At 34.2% G+C, this 22,566-nt stretch overlaps 5 protein-coding genes across 6 annotated transcripts; 4 read left to right on the top strand and 1 right to left on the bottom strand.

Annotated features, from left to right (window-relative positions):
- Nucleotides 1–69: 69 nt before the first annotated feature.
- Nucleotides 70–4,342, top strand: LOC116424160 (uncharacterized). Of its 2 annotated transcripts, none has more exons than XM_031970185.2 (7): nt 70–125; nt 408–500; nt 568–737; nt 1,184–1,438; nt 1,846–2,001; nt 2,519–2,929; nt 3,650–4,342. In XM_031970185.2, exons 4-7 carry the CDS (start codon nt 1,190–1,192, stop codon nt 3,974–3,976), a joined length of 1,143 nt encoding a protein of 380 aa, XP_031826045.1. In that variant the 5' UTR covers nt 70–125; nt 408–500; nt 568–737; nt 1,184–1,189; the 3' UTR covers nt 3,977–4,342. The 2 variants fall into 2 exon arrangements, with proteins under 2 accessions (XP_031826045.1, XP_031826044.1); XM_031970184.2 differs by having other exon boundaries at nt 94–125; nt 568–729; nt 3,650–4,337.
- Nucleotides 4,343–6,000: 1,658 nt separating this feature from the next.
- On the top strand, nt 6,001–9,255 carry LOC116424203 (uncharacterized). Its single transcript, XM_031970281.2, has 3 exons — nt 6,001–6,162; nt 7,302–7,658; nt 8,055–9,255. The coding sequence occupies exons 1-3, from the start codon at nt 6,145–6,147 to the stop codon at nt 8,361–8,363; spliced, it is 684 nt and encodes a 227-aa protein (XP_031826141.1). The 5' UTR covers nt 6,001–6,144; the 3' UTR covers nt 8,364–9,255.
- Nucleotides 9,256–9,541: 286 nt separating this feature from the next.
- Nucleotides 9,542–14,740, top strand: LOC116424360 (uncharacterized). The gene is made up of 8 exons (XM_031970658.2): nt 9,542–9,663; nt 10,211–10,364; nt 10,450–10,551; nt 11,300–11,689; nt 12,662–12,686; nt 12,794–12,922; nt 13,776–14,086; nt 14,241–14,740. The coding sequence occupies exons 1-8, from the start codon at nt 9,542–9,544 to the stop codon at nt 14,568–14,570; spliced, it is 1,563 nt and encodes a 520-aa protein (XP_031826518.2). The 3' UTR covers nt 14,571–14,740.
- On the bottom strand, nt 14,640–19,796 carry LOC116424202 (uncharacterized). The gene is made up of 7 exons (XM_031970277.2): nt 19,302–19,796; nt 16,489–19,073; nt 16,178–16,417; nt 15,724–16,100; nt 15,370–15,603; nt 15,119–15,284; nt 14,640–15,044 (listed from the first exon to the last, which is right to left on the bottom strand). The coding sequence occupies exons 2-7, from the start codon at nt 19,051–19,053 to the stop codon at nt 15,009–15,011; spliced, it is 3,618 nt and encodes a 1,205-aa protein (XP_031826137.1). The 5' UTR covers nt 19,054–19,073; nt 19,302–19,796; the 3' UTR covers nt 14,640–15,008.
- A 351-nt stretch (nt 19,797–20,147) lies between these two features.
- Arpc1 (Actin-related protein 2/3 complex, subunit 1A) lies at nt 20,148–22,156 on the top strand. The gene is made up of 6 exons (XM_031970769.2): nt 20,148–20,601; nt 20,672–20,932; nt 21,024–21,314; nt 21,391–21,569; nt 21,663–21,932; nt 22,022–22,156. Exons 1-6 carry the CDS (start codon nt 20,535–20,537, stop codon nt 22,058–22,060), a joined length of 1,107 nt encoding a protein of 368 aa, XP_031826629.1. The 5' UTR covers nt 20,148–20,534; the 3' UTR covers nt 22,061–22,156.
- The last annotated feature ends 410 nt before the right edge of the window (nt 22,157–22,566 follow it).

The following is a 22,566-nucleotide window of genomic DNA, read 5'->3' as shown; positions in this document are numbered from 1 at the left end:
AACCTACTCGTTTCGGAAGATCTACAATGATCTAGAACAATTCTTGTACGCGTTTGTTAGATACGCTGATGACATCATGTTTCAGTGTAAAAGTTTTTTCTCAGACGAATTGGAAGTAGGATATCGTGAGTGGAATTGTTCTAAATTCTGAGATGCTAAGTTTGTTTAATGTTTAACTTGAATCACATTTTACTACATTGTTTCGTCGACTTAAGTCTGGAATCGTCAATCAGTTCCACGGCATTCGCAAGCATTAGTCCTAACATTAAATCCATTTTCTTCGGTTATATAAGTAAATATGAAATAAATTCTTTCTATATCTACAGGGTTTTAAATGTTTGTTTGCTTAAACAAAATCATTCGATTCAGAATGAAGATATTTTTATTAAAATTTGTCTCAACACTAGCTTAATAATCAAGGCCGGGTCTGCAGCCTTCGATACACAATTTCACGGTCATTATCATAAAAAGGACACAACAAGCAATAAATTGAAACGCAGGTAACAGGTTCAAGGTGTGTCGTCCAAAGTTATGTACCGCAAGGCTGATACTCACGTCTGTTAGCAGGACATCGATAATTCTTTCGGTACCTGGTATAAAACACGAACAGACCGTTATCACTGGCCAGACACGAAAAGACGTTTGACGGAGATTCAGCAAAAGGAACGGAGAACCAAGAAGAGGCTTTGACTGTGATCACCGGTGGCCGAAGGGATGGAACGCAAAATGGTACCGGGGTATGGCATATCGAGCGCTGTTACGCGATACTCACAATAAATCGCGTGAACAGTAGCTAACGTCATTAATTATTACTTGAGAATATATTGTTCAATGCGCAATAGATGAAAAAGAGTTAAAGTAGGGGAGAAATCTCTAAAGTTTCTTGGAAAAATTAATATTCTAAAAAAACGCAAATCATCGGCGTCTATTGTCTAAGTAGTGATTTTACAATTTTGTAAAATATTGTTAAAACAGGCCACTATACACTCGAGAATTTTTGCTCGTTTTATCGGATGACTCACTATTGCGTGACAGCGCTCGGATATTCGTAACAGAATTCATTTCAACAACATTCCACTTATTATATTCGTATTTTTATCGTGATATCCATGTTTTTACGATTGAAATAATTTATTTACTGTGCCAACAATTTTATAATTCAAAACGAGATACGTGTTTTCAGTTTGGAATGTTACAAATTGTTCTCTGCGCGATCTTGATACTTCACGGAGACGTTTCATTAGCGAAACCATTGGACCCTGAAGACTTGGAAGGCCTACTGCCACCGACGCCACAAGATAAGAACGAAACTATTGCCGCGATCGTTCAGGATCCGGTCGTCCAGGACGCAGTGCAACAAACAGCCAGTAACAGCTCGTTGAATGGACTCGTCGTTAAACGAAAAGTTTACATTTTACCAGCTAACGATCCAAACAAGGTTCGTATAAGTACACGATGCACACATGGTATAGTGACGGGCATCGTGTATTTTACATGTAGACATCATGCAATAAATATTACGTTAGAATAGGCATGTTTTCTATTCGAAATTATCAAAATTCTTTAATATACTATAAACTTATTAAGATTAGGTATAACTATTTCTTACTACATTTAAATCGAAACTATTGTTCACATTAATAAAATCTGTAGTCTAATTAACATATGCTAAAAAAAAGGACATATGATTCACTGATTTTGTGCATTTCAATATGATATGTACTCTGTTTCTAACGAAAGTCCGAAATCGTTGCAATGTATTTGCATGTTCGCTCGAAACGAATGAACTAAAATTAAAGTTATTTGAATTACTTGAATTAATCAAAATGTGTGAATCTGTTTCAGATACTCTCAGCTCGGGAGCATATTTTGGTAGTCCCAACCGAGAATTTGGAAGATGTTCGAAAAAATATCACGGAAGCGAAACAGGCAGAGGTTGAATCCTCTTCGATGGACAGCCAGTTATTGGTTGAAAGCGACACGGATGACTACATGCCTCAGGTAGAAGATAATAATTCAATAGGTTCGATCGTTTCAGATACTTATCTATGCTAGTTCACGACACAACGTAATGGCCTGATTACGTAACGAAATGTATGAAAATTATAGTAACGATATGCTTTTGCATTGTCATACGTCGATCGTATAATTTCAATACGTTCTACCGTTCTTTGATTACTGATATTCAATGACTTTAATATAATCATGGATAACATCAAATTAAGCCAATTCAGTTAAATTAAATTAAACTAAGTAATCTGTTATGTTTTCGTGAAAATTTCACAAAATTACTTCGAATCTCTATTCTTTAACTCTTTCACTTACGTCCTATGAATAAAAAATTTACACGAAACTATTATAGTACTAAAGCTTAAACAATCAAAGAAACACTTTAGAACCTCCATTTTTTAAGTAAAATAACATTTCGTCTATCACTGTTGAACCGAGTGACAACTGTTCACGTAACAAAATAAGTAATTACACTGGTTGTCTAATTACACTCGATTTTGGTTTTCAGAGTGATGCGATCTTCGATTCCCAAGAAAACGAAAATGCGGCGGACCTGTCCCCATCGTCGATCCCGGAAGCGAACGTAGAACAGATACCGGTAAACAAGAATCAGAAAATCGACACCAAATTCTTGGAAGACAAACTAAGCCAATACACACCGGCTCCGGATGACGAGTCAAAGAAGATGGCTGTCCCCATTGTGGCGGTCATCGACCCGTCTACCGCTGACAAGGGCAAGGTGAACGCTCCGATAGTGGCGATCCTGCCAAATCAGTTGTCTAGCAACACCTTAAACAACCACGTGCAATTCTTGGCGGAAAATAGCGACAAGATCCAGAATAAAGCGCAGAGTTTCGTCGATCAATCATCGTTGACCGTTAATCCTGATTATTGGAAGAGTTCGACGACCGCGTCGGAGGTAAACCCAAGTCTCGTTTACAATGAGATTTTATAAAACCAAACTTAATATCGACAGATTTTTATATAACGAATTTCTTTGCGTTGGAGATGTTCCGTTATTTATGGCAGTCACAAGTTTGAAGCAAAAAGAGAACAAGAGATAAATAGATTATTTCATGATCGTGTTATCATACTGCTGCTAATCGGTTCAACAGTTAAAAACGGTTGTGTGTATTGAACTTCAAATAGCAGAACAGGTAGAAGGTTAATGAGCTCCACATTGTTTTTTGAATCAATTGCACCTGTATGTTGATTTGCATGGTTAGTAACAGTTTTACTTACGTAGCGCCAATTAATCAAATCGAGTTTTTGTGTACAAATTGTTAATGAATTTAGTCAGTAATACTTTTCTTGATAATTAGTCAACACTGTTCTCTCATACACGATTTAAACTATTCTTTATTAGTGTATTTTCCGCGTCTTCCGTTTATGCTTCACACTTTTTCAATAACAATTCAACAGAAATTTTTTGTAGAAATTAGTAGAAACTCTTAATAGAGACTAGTAGAATTTGAATGTACATACAAGGTAGTTCTAATAAAGTACAAGTAGCAAAGCAGTCGCGTCTTTTCTTTCACGTTCCTTCATCCGACGAAGAAGTCACTAACAAAATGGCGACGGTATCGACTAAAAGAACGATATATAAAGCCAATAATTTAAAAAAATATATTGTTTTCAGATCACAATCGTCCCATCGACGCAGGAGGCAATGCAAGTGTCATTGTTACCGGAAGGATCTTCAAATTTGGTGAACGAAGAAGTTTTCTTGACGCCTGTCGCGGTCCCGCGATGGGGCATCGTCGCGCCATTTTTTCCGAATCACGGCGAATATCCGCGTGACACGGAGGACATGGACGTCGCCGAGGATATAATCTTCAGGCCGTTGTTTAGGTATCGGCAGGAGACCCAAGGAAGATCTAGTAACCGAAGATACGGCTACAGGTCTCCTAGTTACAATTACTACCCCAGACGTGGTTCTTATTACGGATCCTACGATGATTATTAAAAATTCGAAATGAGAATTTTTAGAATGGAAGTTTTTGGATAATCGCGTTTTTTTTTAATACTGTAAGTGTATTGTACGCAATAAGGTTCAGCAGTGTCCGGTTTAACCCTAATTCGTCAGAAAAGATGGAAATTTTATTATTTGTATAATATTAATATTTATTACTTGCATATCATGGAAGAAGAATATTTTGTTCCATTTTTCTAGAATGAGTCAAGGTTACTAGGACTTCCCGGATCTTATTACATAAATATAACGTTTGTAACTGTGTTTAAGAAAGTGTTTCCTTATTAAATTCCTTTTTAATTCTCCTTTATTATATATTTATTATAAATTGATCAATAGACTGCAGATTTTATACGTTTACTGTTTATGCGAAACAAAATAAATTGAATGTTGGAGAAAGTAACTTCTTTTCATTACTTATTCTCTGGGATTTTACCAATATAAAACACGAACTAACACAATTCATTTATCAATTGCACAGGGGATACATATTAAATTTAAACCGCTCCTCAATATTATCATAAGAAGAGTGTAATAAATCACTCTAATTGGCGCATTCGACATTTTTTAAAGAAACTAAAGAAACATGATTGCTCGACAACTTCCGGCTAACTGTCTCAAAAAAGGAACAAACTTTACATTCCCCGAGAACTCACCGGTGACCGATAGCATTACAAATATTCCTTTCATACGTTATTGCTTCTCCAATAAATCATCATTAATGTATTCGACCTTAATCAGAAAAGAAATACGGTTCAAGAGTTTCCTGTAATTCCGCGGCCATGCCTATTCCTGTTTTTACCGGCTAGACGCGCGGAGATTGATGTCGCTACGCAGGAATTTTAGAATCGCGATAGAATAGAAAAATTCCATCAACAGAGAAGGAGAAGAAGAAGAAGAAGACTTTTTCGCGAATTCCAGCCTGCGTGTCCGACCTAGACCCACATAATCGTCGCGGCGATCGATCGGTTGTCGGATATAACTGAGGAAGATTAACGATGTTTGCGCTCGTTAAACCGCGTTCGACGAACGATCGTGGAGCCAGTTATTCCGCGAACGTATTCCGTGACGGGCATCGTAAGCCTCAATTAACGCGACATCGTTAACACCCCGAAGCGGAATCGGTTAGTCACTCATTTATTCATCTATTCATTCATTGTTCGCCAATGATGTTCTATAGGGCCGACGAAAAGGTACGACGCACACGCGAACGATATTCGACGCGTTTAACGACCGCTGAACGGGTGTTTAACACCTGCGTGACGTGTCCGGTGACTTTCTCGTCGAAAATGCGAGGGAGATTCCGTGAACCCGACATCTACGAAAATGATCTCGCTGAAACGAGAACGATCAGTCGTTAGAACTGATTTAATTAACTGATTAAATAGAGTTAATTTTTTTAACAGGAAGCATAGGCAAGGTAAACATGGATCTAGTTTGGTAATTGGGATGAAATAGAATCTTACGAATTCTTTACGAAATTCTTACGAGTTTATTAAGAACCTACCTGGCATTAAAAATGAATCGAATATATATTTTAAATGTTATTACTCGGCTAAAAGGAAATTAAATAAAATATTAAATAAAAGGCAATGAAAGACTCTCGATACGAAGTCGTCGAGCTGCGAAAGATGTATCCAAGATAAAAATAACCAAAGGTGTTCTTCATTCGTCGAACAGTATCTTCGTATAAATATTTAGAAGAACTGACGATGTAACATTATATATTCTGAACAAGAAGGAAATAAATCGTACGAAATTACAAACGGTACCGCTATCGGGCGTAGCTGAATCATAAGCGGCAGGTGACGCCGCCGTTCACCGAGGAATCCACAACGGCCGGGGTAGCTGAGAAGCTTCCACCGTGGCCAGGTTTCGAAGAAGAAAAGGAGCAATTCGAAGCGTCCTTTCTTTCCGTTCCTTGGGAGGAGGTGTATTCGCGAAGGTGACTCATTTTGGTTCAACCGGGATGTATCGCGCGCCGCGTTCCCACTCTACGAGGAAATCTGCATACCGGCCGCAGCTTTAATCGCGTTCCTCGGGATCATAAACGCTGCAACGTATATAACCGATGCTCGGCGAATCTGTTCGGCCAATCGTGATCTAAGTCTCGACCAGAACGGAAAACCACTGCGAACACAGCCACTGAAACGTCAGCCGCCATGTGGACCGCACTCTTGGTGAGTGTTACTTTCGTTTCGAAGGGGTGAAACCGGACCAGCCATTTTTACGCTGGAGAGAATTTTCGGATTTAAAGTGATATTTTTAAAAATTTTGTAAAGCGATATTGTAATCAACTCGTGAATGTTAATGTGAATGAATATTTACTTGTACTAAGAAATTAAAAGTTATAAACATTGAAGTTGAACCAAGTTCAATTGGAAATGTAAAGGAAATGTAAATTTGTATTTGTTTAACGAAGCTTGGAAGATTTTTCTGAGACTCAATATTTGCTTTTATTTCTGATGTCAGAAAATTATCAAGAAAAATCGGAGTTTTCTTTAACATTTCAGATAAATTATATTCATTTATTATCTATATTAAATGTGTTTATTGTTTATTGAAATAAATTATATTATTATATTTGTTTTTTAGATATTACAGTACATACGCTCCAAAATCGTAATGTTATGTATGGGATGAAACGAGGCGAATCGGATCAGAAAAACTAATACTTAAAACTTAAAATCAATTCGTTAAATTGAATTGTATGAATCCTTGAATTCATTCGTCTTTATTAGTCTTCATCCCTCTTTTAATAGTGTCCTTCTTTGGCCTAGTCTGTAACTTCTTTTATTGTTTTTCAAAAAGTATTATTTTATTCCAAATTCCAACTATGTATTTTAGACTAACCATGAATTCGTTATTACCGCGCGCGTTCGTGTCGATTCTAACACAATTGAAGATGTATTGGATTAAATGCAGAAAAGGTGTATGAAGTAATACGGATAGTCAGCATGCCCATTTCTATAACAACGTAACAAATACGGCCAATATTCTTATTTTTATCCGATTCACTTCTGCGTACCCTATCTCAGAAGGTCCACTATATGGGTCAAGGAAATAGCTTCTCAATAGACGCGAGAAATTAGATACCCGTATTATTGACGTTTCTCGAACAATCGCGATGAAATTTAAGTAATTAAATACCGATAAATTGTTCTTCCTTTTCTACTAATTAAAGAACGCCACGGGAAGTCCCTAAGTTGTATTCGATAACGATTACTACTATCTCGAAACCGCGACCCTTCCTGTTTCTTACTCCTGGCTACTACTTCTTTTATGAAGTTTACACTCGAATATCAAAATTAATTTTCAGTTACTGTTTTTAATCTCGTCGTTCGATATCGGCGCAACGAGGAAACCGTTGCAAACGGAGACTTCCGTTGCTCAATCGGATTCTTCCGACTCGAGTCTTGAGAGCGTAGAGCATGGAGCGCGACTCCCAAGAAAATTCCGCGGCAACAGCCGTACCAGGCGACTGCACATCGAAAATCAAACTACTGGATTCGATGGGAAAGTGGAGAAGATTAATATCAATTCCGAGGAGGATCTTGCTAAAATTCGAGCGTACGCATTAAGGAACACGAAACTGAGGAATAACGGTCACATTCGAACGATGCCACAGATGAATACCGAGGGGGACACTGAATTCGGGCCAAGAGTCGCTCGAGCGGTGAGTCAAAATTCCAAATATCATGCAGTTAAAAGTAAAGTAAAGTGTTATCGTAGCCTTTAATGTAATAAAAATTCAATAAAAATATTTAACTAAATTTAATGAAATTCAGCAAAATAAAATATTTAATCGAATTTAATAAATTTTAATAAAGATATTAAATTTAATTTTATACAATTTAATGAAAATTATTTTAGTATTTAATTTAGAAGAAATTAAAATAATTTCTTTCGTATGTTTGGTTCCAACAACTTTTGATTATATCACGCGCACAAATGAGATTTCGAAGATATTAAATGCAGCTAATATGGAAAACAGACTTCGTTGGAACAACCGTATTCAAGCATTTAAAAAGTTTCGCAATAATCCGAGCAAGCGAAAATTTTTCAATCGCAGATCGAGGCGTACGGCAAATCTAAAGAGCACCTCGAGACCAACGGGGAAATCGAAGAGTGGAGAGATCAAGCACTCATCACGAGACACCCGGAACGAAGAGGTGTGGGACTCAGAGTAACGAGATCGATTGAGACAGGGCAGCCGGAAGTATCGGCGAAGAACACGGAGGACTTAGAGGCTCAGGACGCGAAGGTATTCAGACCACTGTTCGTTTACAGGCAACAATTGGCGAAGAGGCAAAATCGCGGCGACAGGTTTATGATTACTAAATATCCGTACCTTGCTGCTCCCCGTCTGCCAGGCTACTGAAAACCTTTCACCCGATGACGCATGCGTCTTTAATTGCATGTAATGATCGTCAAAAATCCTTTAGATGTCGACGAGGAACGATTTAACGATGCGACAATTCCTCTTTGTGCCGTAACCAATTCCCAAATCGATTATCGTGGCAATTAAGCCACCGATTTTTATGCGAATTCTCGTTTTCTCTCTTCTTTATTCATCGTTTCCCTCGAATTGATAGAAACAAAAACTTAGATTACCAAAGACGACAGAAATTCGCGAACATAAAAATAAGGTTTTAAATATTTATGTTTGCTTCCTCTTGAATTCAAGGCTAAAGCTTTCCGTTTGTCTTCGACATTTTGCGCCATTTTTGTCAATTACAAGTATAAAAATTTGTGTGCAGTTCAAATAAGGAGTAACTGACGATCAATCGCAACGACCGATACCAAAAAGTATTTTAGAGTTACTTAGGAGGTGATTGTGTCCCGAATTTATAGTTTTCGAGAGTATTCAGAGGAAGCAAAATGTGCACACTTTGATTAACAATTAAATTTGCATTGCTTCGTTTATTGGAAATTTAGGAAATTTAGATTTATGAAAGTGAATAAAAGTTACCAAATTGTGAATAATGAAAGTGTGGACACATTTTTGTTAATGCAAGTGATTAACAGTCGGTCACAAAAATCTTCAGACACGCTATAAATAAGAAATATTATGAAAGGTTTTATTTATAAGAGCTTTTATAACACATTTTGGCAGATAATGTACTCAGGTCTTTAATTTGTTTCAATTAGTTAAAAGTATGAAGATTGATGCATTTAGGACTTTCATGACCGACTATAGCTCGATCAGTACTTAATATACTGAATAGAATAAATAGTATGTAAGTGAGAAATAAATGTTTTATGTGAACGAGGATTGAATATTTTTTTCTATTATATGTTATTATATATATATATTAAGTGTAAGATCAATTTTGAATATAAATTTCGTTGAACTTATTTTTTTAGACACCCGATGCACGGCATAATAAAACAAAAACAGGTAAAAAATAAGTCAGACGATGTGTCAGAGAGTCTCATGCTCTACAAACTTTCAATGAAACATACTGACGTTATGATATTCCTTGATAACCTTTAATCGTCCGATGTCAATCACATCTTGTCACGAAACATCCCTAAAATTTCTTGTTTTTCACTACTATGCCGTATAACCGGAGTGACAAAAATAAAATAGCTTCACCGTTAACCATTGTCGACAAAATAGACAACACCAGTGCTGTCAAGATGACCGACACAAGTGAAATTAACGAAAAACCAAACAGGTAATTAGTTCTTCCGATGTGAAAACGGATAATTAAAATGAGAATTCGACTTATTTAACCGATTTCGAAGATACGATTCTACGTTTTCAAATGAACGAAATTGAATGTAATTAAAACGAGTATAAGTATATACAGGGTGTCATGTAACTGGTGGTAGAACCGGATAGGGGCCGATTCTATGTTAAAAAGTAAGTCGAAAATATACAATAAAATTCTGTCATATGAGGCGTTGTTTTCGAGAAAATTGTTTTCGAGAACATGTCTCATCATTGGATCTTACTGTAGATCATTGTCCAGATTGAAGTTTATGTTGACACCTTGTATAATTAGTTTACCGAACCACAATCAAAATTTACGTGAGTAGATTATGTTATTTAAAAAATGTTCACAACGAATCAGAAAAATAATGAAGTAATAAAAAATGGTTTTATTTTAAAGAATTCTATACATTTATGTACATTAGTAATTCTGTTCATTCATTATTTGAATGAAAATTTGCTTGCGTCTGTTTCGAGATCGCTAACAATGCACACAATTTCGTTCTTAGATCCAGTAAAACGTTGTCGCTGTTCAACACAGCGTCAGTGTGCCTATTAAATGTGTTGGACATTTTGCTTCTGATCATCATCACGCCGTACAGCGTTTATCGATACGCTTCCGCGGATGATCACATGAAAATTATCCTACGCACTATCATGGAAGTGAGTTCTGTCGTGTCGAAGTTAAAACGTTAGTTTACAATTCATTGTTTTCAATTAACGGATCGTTGTATAATTTATGAAACAGGTCACGCTAGAATTGTTAATGTGGACTGTTTTCGCCGGCGTGTCCATATTGATGACTATATTCTTGCTCGAGGACAAAGAAAAAAGCGACACAAAGGAAATGGTTATTCTTGAAATTTGTTGAAGCAGCGAAACGGAAACGGAAAATAGAACGACGAAAAAGTTAAAGTCCCGCAAGAATTTAAAAAAAAATCAATCAATTGTCAATTTTTTAGAGAGTGTTCTTTGTAACGTAAAGTGGAATTGTCTTTTGATAAAGTAGAATTTTTCACAGAATTTCTCCTAAAGATATACCTTAATTTTTATTATCTGACTGCGGGCTTGCAGTTGCGGATATTAAAATGATTATATATTGTTTCGAAGATAACGGATTTAATAGTATTTAGTTTACGTATTCCTCTTTTGAGGAGGTGATTTTCACGTCATAAATTTGAAAGTTATTTTCAACGGAATGCAAAGGTGAAAGTTTACCGGTACTTAACGTGCTGGAGCATTTCGGAAATGCCAAGGTAACGGAAAATTCGGGAAAATCGCATTCTTATCGCCTGTGTTCGGCATATATAAGAATCTATCCAATGCCCTAGTGTTTATTCGAAACAGAAGTTCCTATAAGCATGCAGTGGTTAAAGACACTCTTCCTTCTCGTAAGTTCTAATTTGAATAAATTTATTTTAATTAATTATATACATCAACGAATAATTTGAATAACATTTTACTTAATGTATTACAACTAAAATATAATTAAATATTTAAGCTTTCGATATAGTCAAACGAAAAATTATTTTGAGACCATTCAATAGTACACTGGAAAAAGTAATAATAGTAACTGTAATAGTAGCAATGTTTCTTAGATCAGCCTGCCAGTGGCGTTGTCGCGAGGCTACATCATCAAGCCGTCAAACGATCTCACCGTTGACAAGAGATTTCTCAACGATGTGCACACAGTGGTCCACAATTTAACAGAATCCACCATGTTGAAGGAGAAAGCTGTGGTCGAGTCTGCGTCCGCCATTGGTACGACAAAATTCAACATGTTGAAGAGCATCAACAAAGCCAGTGACCATGAAATCGTAAACACGCTAATCAACGTAAAATTGGCTCTGCTGGAAGCCCTCAAAGCAGCGAAGATCGAATTTATCAAAACTTTTGCGAATAAGGGGATGCTTTTGTTCGAGCAAATACCGGCTAAATATTTCGCTGATCTAATGGAGTCGCCGTTCTTCGATTTCGTAATGGACACGGTGATACCGCTTTTACCGGGAGAAGACACCATTGAACAGATTTACACGATAAAAAGATGACTTTCGAACAATTCTTTAACGCAGGGTTTTGTTATTTCTAATCTTTTATTAAATTAATATTTTTCATCGACAAAATGAGCATATAATCTACTTTCAATCTACTGTTTTACGACAGAAAAATACACAGAAGGTGTTTCAAACTCGAATTATACGAGCAATTAAAAAAATTCTGTATTACTTCATGGTATAAGTAGTAATATTTTACATTCTTCGATTTTGCTTGTACATCGAAGCTGTCAAGCATTACTCATCTATCGCTCGATCCAACAGCAACCTGTCGTGTCCGGTTAATCAACATTCTATCGTATTTAATTCTTACATTTAATCGTGCATTCCTGGGAACAAATAAACCCGCGAGTCGGTTCCTTGACTTCATTTGATCTTCAATAAAGGGAACCTAAAGCGTAAAATTGATCAACGGATAAACGGTCGCATAGACATCGACTATACATGTCATTGAATTGTTATGTACATATATTTACACTAATATAATACGCCAACATGGGAACTTCGTATCATTGATTACTGGATAAAATAAAATCTCTATTGTTACATCGTTCCCTGTGAACATACATATTCCACGAACGCATCAACTCCGCAATACATCTTGATCACGAATACCGCGCTTCTAAGTCTGAAAAGACAACTTATAATTGAATTAACTAAAGATTTAGAATCAAGCTATTAAAAGTTAAAAGTGTAACGCAGCCACCAAACAGAAATAAATTAAATTTCCATAAAACGTCCCCGATTTAATAATTTAACTGACCCGCGCAGACCTTCTCCGAGCCGAAGGCGAAGACGATCGGCGACTTCCTGTATAAATTGTAATAAATCACATCTGAACGCACGTTAATCAAACGTTTTCCTTAGTTTTATTCGAAGCTTCTTCCTGAGCGGGCGTTCATTTAGATTCTAGCACTCGTCATTCGACAACGTACGTTTCGCTTCCACGGAAAAGGAATAAGACTTAAGATTTAATATTTAGAAATTGGTATAGACCAACGACGTTCGACAGTATTTACTGATCGAAATTGTTTCTAGGATACCGAGCACACGAAGGAACATCCAGCATAAACGACACCGACGTATTCCATCAGAAAGCGGCAGTCCGCGTTCGATCTCGATCGATACCATTGACGACAAAACCTTGCCCTTTGCGCTTCTTTAACCGTAAGTGAATTACGTCATTGGCCTTGATTATCGAGCGTCCATCAACGTGACAAGTGTTTGCTCCTTGACACGGTGACCGATGCTCCTTGAAACGCGCGTGGTTCCCTCGACGACGCTCTACGGATCACGTTTCGATCGACTGAAAAATCTCTTCGCTTCTAATTACATTTACAAACAGTAATTTTTTGTTTTAAAACTTAGAACAAGAAAAATAAGGATTCTTAAAACGATATATCTAAATGAAGATTTTTGGAATAATAATGAACCGTTTGATTAATTAGCTTTTGTACACATACATTTGAAACGATCGAAGAACAAAGTCGTTGTTAACACGTCAAACACCACGCCAGTCCCTAGGGACCGGCGTTAGACTTTTCGTTCAGGCGCGGCCGGTCCATGCGGACTTTAGGTTCATATTACACGACCGTGTCTGGGCCTGAACGGAACGACAAGCAAGTCGGGCTGGGCACTTAACGTGTTAACATGCTCAGAAGCGTTCATGCGGTAACGATCTAAACGCTATCCTGATGAATCATAATTCGACAACGGTTTTCTTGTATGTATGATTTTCCGGATTGAGCTCGGGACTAGGAAACGCAATGAGACGACTACTATTTCCTCTTTTTTCCTCATTCTAACTGTGAATTCTGGTACAAGACATATATTCGAGAATTGTCGTGGCAAAGTGTAATGGAATAAGTTCGTTCGATCTACATTGTGTTTCGAAGATTAACTACGATAAATTTGTTAACTGATAAGTCCATGCCAATGATAAACAGAATTTGTAATTCTTGTCAAATTCCTGCTTGTCAGAACATGAAGGCAATTGTCGCTCTGATTATGCTGATCTCAGTAGCAGAGGGCAAACACTTCTGGAGAGGTACTTATAATGGACAATGGAGAGGACCGTTCCGTCCACCAGGTCCACCTTTTCAACCACCGCCAGTACAACAATTTCCACCGCCAGGACAACAATTTCCACCGCCAGGACAACAATTTCCACCACCAGGACAACAATTTCCATCGTCTGGACCACCAAACCTGTTACCTGTTGGCGAGCTAGGAAGACCACCCTTCCAAAATTGGAATCAATTTCAACAAACTAATATGGTCGACGTCAGTAAAGCTGAATGGGTTTGCCATAATCCGAAAACAGGCGATATGGTATGTCATACTTCTTCATCACAACATTGAAAGCTTACTGCAGAGAACGTAGTTATTACTTTGTACAAGTGAAATTTAATGATAAGTTCAAGATATACTTATTAAATGTACTACGTCGGTTAAAAAATTTTCATTCATGAAAATTCGTTTACAGATGTTTATTACTAGTGTTGATGGGCAACCGTCTCAAACCGAAGTATGGCCGAATACAAGTGAAGACCCTAATGCTAATGGATATAACAATCAAGGAAATCCTCACAATGGAAATAATAATCAAGGAAATCCTCACAATGGAAATAATAATCAAGGAAATCCTCACAATGGAAATAACAATCAAGGAAATCCTCACAATGGAAATTCCAATACTGTAAACCCTAATAATGAACATAATGTACAACCAACTCTACAACCCAGTACAGATGAACTTTCTCAGCCACATGGAGGAGAAGGTCTTATTGATATTCGGATGGGTGCCGCAAGGTAAATGAAATAAAAGTGGACATATTCAGAAAAACTTGGAGATGACTGTAAAGGACAAAAATAAAAAACTACAATCTTCTGTTCTCAAAATTTTCTTATTAAAAATTGTTTGTACTTCAGTTCTTATAATACATCAACTTGAAATGTGAATCAATAAAATGGAATATATGAATATTTTTCTCTACATAATGATTATATAAACTGTAATTATTTTAAGTTGTATACCTATCATTTTCTTACATATATTCATGAGAAACAATCATGTACTTCAGTAACAATATAACGCAAAAATAAAAATAACAAAAAGAACATATACTCTCGATTAATTTATAGATTAATGAAACTTTTTACAATATAAATTATGAGATTTAAACTGAGATTAATTTTTTATACTTGCGCAATACAGAGTAGCATCAATTAAAAGAAAATATATAAAACAATATTACATGTCAAACTTCGTTATCTTATTTACTCGTTCCTGCAAAAAGAAAAACAAAAAATATTTTTTGTAAATCAAGACAATAACTATTATGTAAATAATAAAAATCTTACCAAAAGCGCAGCATTACAAGTTTTAGATCGTTTACTATGCAACAAAAATCTGGATGCATCTAACTGTACATTAGGATCCTTTTCTATTAAATATTTTAAAGTTTGTTTAAGAACTTCATTAACTGTATCTGCATTCAATGTACGGTTATCGCTCTCTAATGGACAGCTACAAATAAGTACAAAAAATAAACAATATATAAACTAAATTTTTTTGTTCCATTTATGAATGTGTAGGGAAACAACTGGGTTACCTGCCATTATTAAAGTGACCATATCCCTCAATTTGCTTGTCACATATATAGCACATTATTGCTCCACACGAGCAGGTGATTTTATTACAACCATCTTCTTTAAAATATGGTTTAGCACATTTGTAACATTTTCTTACAAGTGCTTCTGTCATTTTTTCTTCCAAAACTAAACGTGCTTTATCAGTTTTTTCTTCATAACATCTTAATGGTACATGGTTTAATTCTTTACACAATCTAAAATTAAAAAATAAAACCTATAATATATGGCTCAAGACTGTAATTAAAATATATTGTAGCTTTTATAGAATCCTATATTGCTAGAAATCAACAATATATTTTTCATATTGAACTTGCCTGCATGATTCTTTCATACATTCAGGATTAAGGCATTTGAAGATTTTATCTTCTGGAGGTGGTATAGATGCGAATGTGCAAAATGGACAAGAAACTAAACCTGGCAATCCAGCAGCCATTACTTCTTGTTCCTGTTTCTTACTAATAAGAATACTAAACTGTGTTGGTGATAATATTCTTTCTAATGTAGAAAGGTTGAATTCTTCATTACATTCTACAAAACATAACATGCGTGTATCTCCTTGTGCTAATTTTATTTTAACACCTTTAATGATACACGAATTACAAAATATATGTCCATCATTACATGTGGAGCATTTAGATGGCATGCATTCATTATCATAACAACACTGACATTCCAGTAGCTCATTATTTTTCTATTAAGCATATAAAGAAATTAAATTTATTTCAACTTATGCATACTTTTTTTTCGTTTATTTCATAAATATGTTACCTTTAATTTCTTGAATTCTCTCATTTTCTCTTCCTCTATCTTATTCATATAATCTTTAATTTGTTGTCTGTATCTTATAAATGCACATTCTTGCAACAAAGGAATATCTTCTGAAAGATTTATTTCCCATGCACCTATAAATGGGCCTGAACATGCATCAGTTTCCAGTTTTTCTAATGCCTGTACAGTTAAACTTAAGTTGAATTCGTAGGCTGTATACTTGAATAGCAAAGTAATCTCCTATAAATTTAAAAAATTGGTTTGAATTTTAAATTCATATACTATAAATAAATTGCTATATTTCAGCGTACCTGCAAATATTTGAAACGAGATTTTATGAATTTGTAAGCATCAACTTTGTACTCACATTTTCTATTTGGATTTTCAAAGTACTGAAATGGATTTGGGAATACTTCTAAAAATTTTTTAACATCAAAATTACTAGTATATTGCTTTTGTTGTTCTGTAATACTTATCCTTTTCAATTTTTCTTCTTTTGTCATATAAGTAGGATTCTTGCATTGGGTTTGTATAAATTCTATTATAGCATTTTCATCACCCTTCAAGCTTTGTACAATTTTTCTCAAATATGTTACATCTGCTTTTGGAAAGATGCTTGACAAATTAGCAACTTGTTTGTTTATATCACAAGTTTGTTGTCTAGAAACACATTTACTTTGCTTTTTGATTGGACATGTTTCTATGTTTTCAAGTATATATTCAATCAAGTTTTGTAACATTTCAGTTGGGACTCTATGTGTTTCCATTTTAAAAAATTTTAAGCATGTGTCTTTAATGAAATCTTCATCGATCTGAGGAAATATAGATTTTAACTCTTTATATATTTGTATATATTCTGAAGACTGATTATCCGTTTCCTGTATATTATATTTCTCCTTTTCTACACTTTCAAATATTTGGGATGAAGACGGATTATTAAACCCAGTAGAACTGGATGGATTAAATCTTTTATCGTCAGTGGATGTTAGTGATGATACTGTAGAATTTTCTGGTACAGCAGTTACTGAAAATTGAGATCTCTCAATACCCAAGTCTGTAGCTAGTTCTTGTAATGATGATTGTGCTGAAAAAATTGAGTTTCTTGGATTATTTGAACTGGTCGCAGATACAGGATCAGTTACTGTTGTTGTTGTCACTTGAATTGAGGTATCATGAGATGAATTAGTATGTAAGTTTTGAGGTATCGTACTAGTTGAAGCAATTTCATATGATGTACTTGCTGATACTGCATCTTTAAGTAAATCTTGAAAACTTTCATCATCTTCTGTTAAATCCACTGTTTCAATATTCAACATATCATTAGAACCTTTAGATATTTTATTAGGTTTCAATAATTTAACTTTCTTAGTTTTAGAATATTTTGCTGCATCATAGGTATTGCAATTTATATTGGGAATATTCAATAGTTTTAACTTATTATTTTTATTAATGTATTGTGAGATATCCTTAGCAGAAACTCTGAATTGTGAATGTAAAAAATATTGACGTGTCTGATTTCTTCCTGGAAAATTGAAATTCTTTACATTCTTGTATAATTTTTGTTTCTTAACATTTTCTATGTAACTTAAATATTGCATATAGTTATCTAATGTTCCCAATTTGATTTGTTTGTCATTTATTACTCTTGCATTTATTGAATTTGGTTGAAATACATTTTTTCCTAATGATATATTTTTATTATTTACAAATTCACTATTTTTACATTTTTTTGGATACATCAACTTGTTTTTATTTTTCGAAATTTTGTACATTTCTGTCCATACTGCTGGAGTTAAAATAGAATTCTTATATGAAGTTACTTGCCTCTCACATGTTTTGTTATTAAGTATTAATTTTGGTGGATGTAATATTCTATTTTGTGTAGATTGACAAACTGTATTAAATTTTGTTAATATTGCTTTTTGTTTTAATTGTGATACACGTTCTTTACCTTGAAAATTATCAGTGTTTTGTACATTTTCTTTATTTAATGAATAATTCTCAATATCATTTAGTATTACAATATCTTCATCTAGATTTTTGTTATAATTAATTTCTTTTTTATTTTGTTCAACATTTTTTGCAAATATCAAAGTATTATCTCTCTTCATCTGGCTACAACCTTTAACAGAATTATCATTCGCAACTTTCATTATGGATATCGGTGTTGATAATAAATCCCAAAGACTAAGCATAACACGATTTTCTGCAAAATTGTGCTTGTTCAGAACTTTATAAATTGTTTCATAAGCAAATTGAGGTAACAAATTATGTATTTGCAATGCTTCTTCCCTTATTTTGGTTTGTATATCAGAATCTTTACTACAGCCTGATATTGAATTACTTTCAAATTCTGCAGTTTTTCTTCTTTGTATACTAGCAGTATTTTCTGAAGAAAAGTTTGTTTGTTCCTGGTAACTTTGTGTAGAGTCTAAATTATTGTTTGGATCATTATTATTTTCTTCAAAGATTTCTATGTCCACTGAAGCACATGGTATAATATGATCATCATCATGCACAATTGTAGCATTAGAAAATTCTATGCCATCAAGTAACCGTTCATAAGACGTTAAAGAATTATTGGAAGAAGATTCTTCAGAAATGACAGAAAAAGAATCATCTGTATCAGAATCATTTGAGTCTATATTGATATATAATTCATTTGAGTTCAATTCTTCTACATCCATATCTTGCTCAATGCCTTTGCATTTTATTGTTTTATAATTGTCACATATTCTGTTAGAAGATCCAGCTATGGCCGTATTATTTTCAAAGTCATAGTCTGTTGTATCAACTGATCCCAAAATCATTTCTGTTACTAATTGAATGTTTTGTCCAATAGTAGAAACATGCTTTCTTATATCTTCAGTATCCATAACTATATTTTCACAAGATTCTGTATTTTCAGAAATAATAATTTGTTACATTATATAAAACATGTTCTTGAATTCTAAATACATGATAAATAAAAATGTAAACAACTATATAAATTTGTTAGAATAAAAATTAATAAATGTAATAAATTGATAAATCTTTAACAACTATCAATATGAAGCTACTTACACGACCTCTATAAAAAAGACATACAAATTAGTCGAAAAAAATAATTCATATTTTTGATTACCTCAAACATTAATATTACAAGAAGTTTTTTATTTCCTATCTTCTTCTCCAACGAATTTGTCTTTAATATTACACAACTTAAAAGAATTACAACGATATGTTAACAGATTCTACACTTTTGTTAAAGTAAAAACAAATGAATATTGCAAATTCTATATCACTAAGACAATGTTAAACAAAATCAAACAAAACAATGTAGTTATTTAAAACTCTGGAACTCCCTTAAAAAAATAGTACGGAATCTACTGAAAATGAACATTACGTAAATAAACATTTTTACACTATCGTATTTTTTATGTCAAAAATATTTTCATCTTAATTCCATGTAACATTCTTAGCAAAACAAAACAAATACATGTTTTTACGCAAGTATTCAATGCTGTACTTCGAGTATACCTATTGCGTATTGCGTGTTTTAAAATTTACTATTAACAGGGCTAACAACAGTCAAAACTCAATATCGATATGCAATCGAGATTTTTTGTTTATGTGGACACACTCTAATTTAATATTTATTTATTTATCTCTAAGTTAAAATTTGGTATTAAGTACCTTCATAGTTAATATATAAGGCATAATTCATTATATTACGTTCTCAATATAATTTAGAAAGAGGAGACTTCACAAAATTTATTGCAATTATTGTGTATTCATTTTAATATTTCATAATTTTAAGCAAGAATTTTTATTTATTGTAACATTTTCATATAACTTAATAAATATTTGTAATTATTGAAACATACAAATAATATAAATATAATTAAAACATACAGACAATAATAATATTATCATATTATTAAATAAATACAATTATTCCTAAAAGAAGTTGGTAGTCAGTAATAGTAGAGGTCGCTGCGATAAAAAAGTAGAAGCATTTAGAATATATTACCATCTGAAACAACATAACCTTAAAGGGTGCCTTGATAACCCGCTGTCGGCGGATGAACTGTCAATTCCGGTGCATTTAGACAGTGTTTCGTATTGTACTGTTCTCCAAAAATTTGGGAAATTCGTGTTGACTAATTAGAGTCCACGAATTTCCAAAGGTCTTCCTATATAAGTAAACTTTCCCAGCAATTTTGAAATAAGTGCATTATTTTTAATGCACGACCGCACCCGTTTTTGAATAGTAACGCGGGGTGATTCATAGAGATAATTCACGATTTGGTGATACAGTTATTCGAACGATATCGTATGTAAATTCATTGAACCGTTCGTGAAAATCAGTGACAAGATGACAGAGGTTCATAACTTAGGTGTTGATGCTATCAGCTGTCACGCTTGGAATAAAGATAGAAATGGTTTGACATTCTCTTATTTGCTCATAAGCTTATCTGGAATGAATAAATAACCTTTCTGTATTTTTTGTAGAGGTAGCTATCTGTCCAAATAATAATGAAATACAAGTTCACAAACGGACATCAAATGGTTGGAAATTACTGCAAAATTTACAAAAGCACGATATGCATGTCATGGCTATTGACTGGGCGCCAAATACTAATCGAATAGTAACATGTTCTGCAGATAAGAATTCATATGTTTGGACACAAGAAGAAGATGGAACATGGAATCGTGTATGGGTAGTTGTAAGAATAAATCGAGCTGCAACATGTGTAAAATGGTCTCCGTTAGGTATATTTACTGTTTATATGAATTTAAATAAAATCTACATTGTAGTTATTTTTTAATCAATTACACTGACTGTTTGTACTTTGTCCTATAGAAAATAAATTTGCTGTTGGATCTGGAGGTAAAGTAATAGCTGTATGTTACTTTGTCTCTGTGAATAATTGGTGGCAATGTAAGCATATAAAGCGTCCATTAAGGTCCACCGTAACTACAGTTGATTGGCATCCAAATAACAAAGTTCTAGTTGCTGGATCTACTGATTATAAAGTTCGTGTGTTCAGTGCATTTATCAGTGATGTAGAAGATGCAACAGGGTCCAGTCCTTGGGGTCAAAGTAATACTTTAGGAACATTACTTGCTGAATTTGAAAACACTCCTAATGGAGGTAAGTTGTATCATATTCTGTTTGCTAGTCTGAATATTGTCTATTTTCGTAAATTATTCTTTTTGCTTGTGTATAGGAGGTTGGATTCATTCTGTCGCATTTAGTCCATGTGGTAATAAGATATGTTGGGTGGCACACAATTCATCTATATGCATTGCTGATGCTACCAAAGGAAATGCAGTTGTACGATTGTATACAGAGCATTTACCATTTTTAAGTTGCATTTGGATGGGGTCCAATTCCATTGTTGCAGCGGTATTGATATTAATGTTTTCAAATTAAATACAATAATATTTAGATTTATGTAGTAATTGCCGTTTATAAAAAATAATATTATTTCTTGCCTAGGGTCATAGTTGTATGCCTATGTTGTATTCCATTGACGACAATGGTCAATTGTATTTTGTATCAAAGTTAGACAACACACAAAAAAAAGAGGCTGCCGGTTTGTCTGCAATGCGTAAATTCCAATCGTTAGATCGTCAAGCGAGAACAGATATAAATGATGATGCCTTGGATAGTATACATCAAAATACAATTAATTGCGTACGCAAAGTATCTGATAATGAATTTAGTACAAGCGGTTTAGACGGTCAGTTAGTAGTGTGGGATCTCAAGGTAAGTTTCAATCATATAACGTAGCGGAAAATGTAATTGCATGAAAAGTGTACAATTAATTTTCCCTTATCTCTATGTTTTTCCTCTAGCTCCTCGAGAATTCCATTGCTGGTCTCAAGATAGCATAAGACAAATTTTTTTTATATCATAAAGATGAATGAAGATATTACATCAAACACAAAGGTGTATAAATGTTAAAACTGAAAAAAATATACAATTTCTCATTACTTCTCGCGGTATTCTCCTTCATAGAAAACGATAGATTACTTCTATTCTTAATTCCAGAGTAAGTGCAATCGTTCGTAATACTATAAGTTAAATATTTCGAAGGAAAGAATGCGTTGATTAGTCTACATTCATGGCCATAAATATAATAAAATAAACTACTACCGAATCATCTCAGGGGACACATGTTAATTTCATTCAAATCGATGTCGAATACCATTTAGCGTCCAAATCTAATGGAATATTCGGTATGGACAAAATACTTTTTCGACGAACTGCAGCGGATAGCTAAAGCGATTTGCTCGAGCTCGCTAATCCATCGTGTTTCGTCTCGGATCACATTTGCGGTATCCGATTCCTGGCTACGACACGTTGCGCCGCAAACGAGCCGCGACGCCTTTCAGACGAG

This window comes from Nomia melanderi, chromosome 7 (assembly GCF_051020985.1).
Source record: "Nomia melanderi isolate GNS246 chromosome 7, iyNomMela1, whole genome shotgun sequence".
Classification (NCBI taxonomy): Eukaryota; Metazoa; Arthropoda; class Insecta; order Hymenoptera; family Halictidae; genus Nomia; species Nomia melanderi.
This window is presented reverse-complemented; position numbering and strand designations above follow the sequence as displayed.

What these genes read in the sequence shown, in the direction of transcription:
- LOC116424160 (XM_031970184.2), top strand. An exon ending in CAGCTAACGATCCAAACAAG is followed by an intron (nt 1,439 to 1,845) that starts GTTCGTATAAGT and finishes AATCTGTTTCAG; the next exon opens with ATACTCTCAGCTCGGGAGCA. An exon ending in CGGATGACTACATGCCTCAG is followed by an intron (nt 2,002 to 2,518) that starts GTAGAAGATAAT and finishes TTTGGTTTTCAG; the next exon opens with AGTGATGCGATCTTCGATTC.
- LOC116424203 (XM_031970281.2), top strand. An exon ending in GGCCAAGAGTCGCTCGAGCG is followed by an intron (nt 7,659 to 8,054) that starts GTGAGTCAAAAT and finishes TTTCAATCGCAG; the next exon opens with ATCGAGGCGTACGGCAAATC.
- LOC116424360 (XM_031970658.2), top strand. Translation starts at nt 9,542, where the DNA reads ATGCCGTATAACCGGAGTGACAAAAATAAAATAGCTTCACCGTTAACC. An exon ending in ATTAACGAAAAACCAAACAG is followed by an intron (nt 9,664 to 10,210) that starts GTAATTAGTTCT and finishes TTTCGTTCTTAG; the next exon opens with ATCCAGTAAAACGTTGTCGC. An exon ending in TCGATTTCGTAATGGACACG is followed by an intron (nt 11,690 to 12,661) that starts GTGATACCGCTT and finishes GCGTTCATTTAG; the next exon opens with ATTCTAGCACTCGTCATTCG.
- Arpc1 (XM_031970769.2), top strand. Translation starts at nt 20,535, where the DNA reads ATGACAGAGGTTCATAACTTAGGTGTTGATGCTATCAGCTGTCACGCT. An exon ending in CCAATTCCATTGTTGCAGCG is followed by an intron (nt 21,570 to 21,662) that starts GTATTGATATTA and finishes TTTCTTGCCTAG; the next exon opens with GGTCATAGTTGTATGCCTAT. An exon ending in TAGTAGTGTGGGATCTCAAG is followed by an intron (nt 21,933 to 22,021) that starts GTAAGTTTCAAT and finishes TTTTTCCTCTAG; the next exon opens with CTCCTCGAGAATTCCATTGC.
- LOC116424202 (XM_031970277.2), bottom strand. Translation starts at nt 19,053, where the DNA reads ATGGATACTGAAGATATAAGAAAGCATGTTTCTACTATTGGACAAAAC. An exon ending in CTCGTTTCAAATATTTGCAG is followed by an intron (nt 16,418 to 16,488) that starts GTACGCTGAAAT and finishes TTAAATTTATAG; the next exon opens with GAGATTACTTTGCTATTCAA. An exon ending in CTTGTAATGCTGCGCTTTTG is followed by an intron (nt 15,045 to 15,118) that starts GTAAGATTTTTA and finishes TTCTTTTTGCAG; the next exon opens with GAACGAGTAAATAAGATAAC.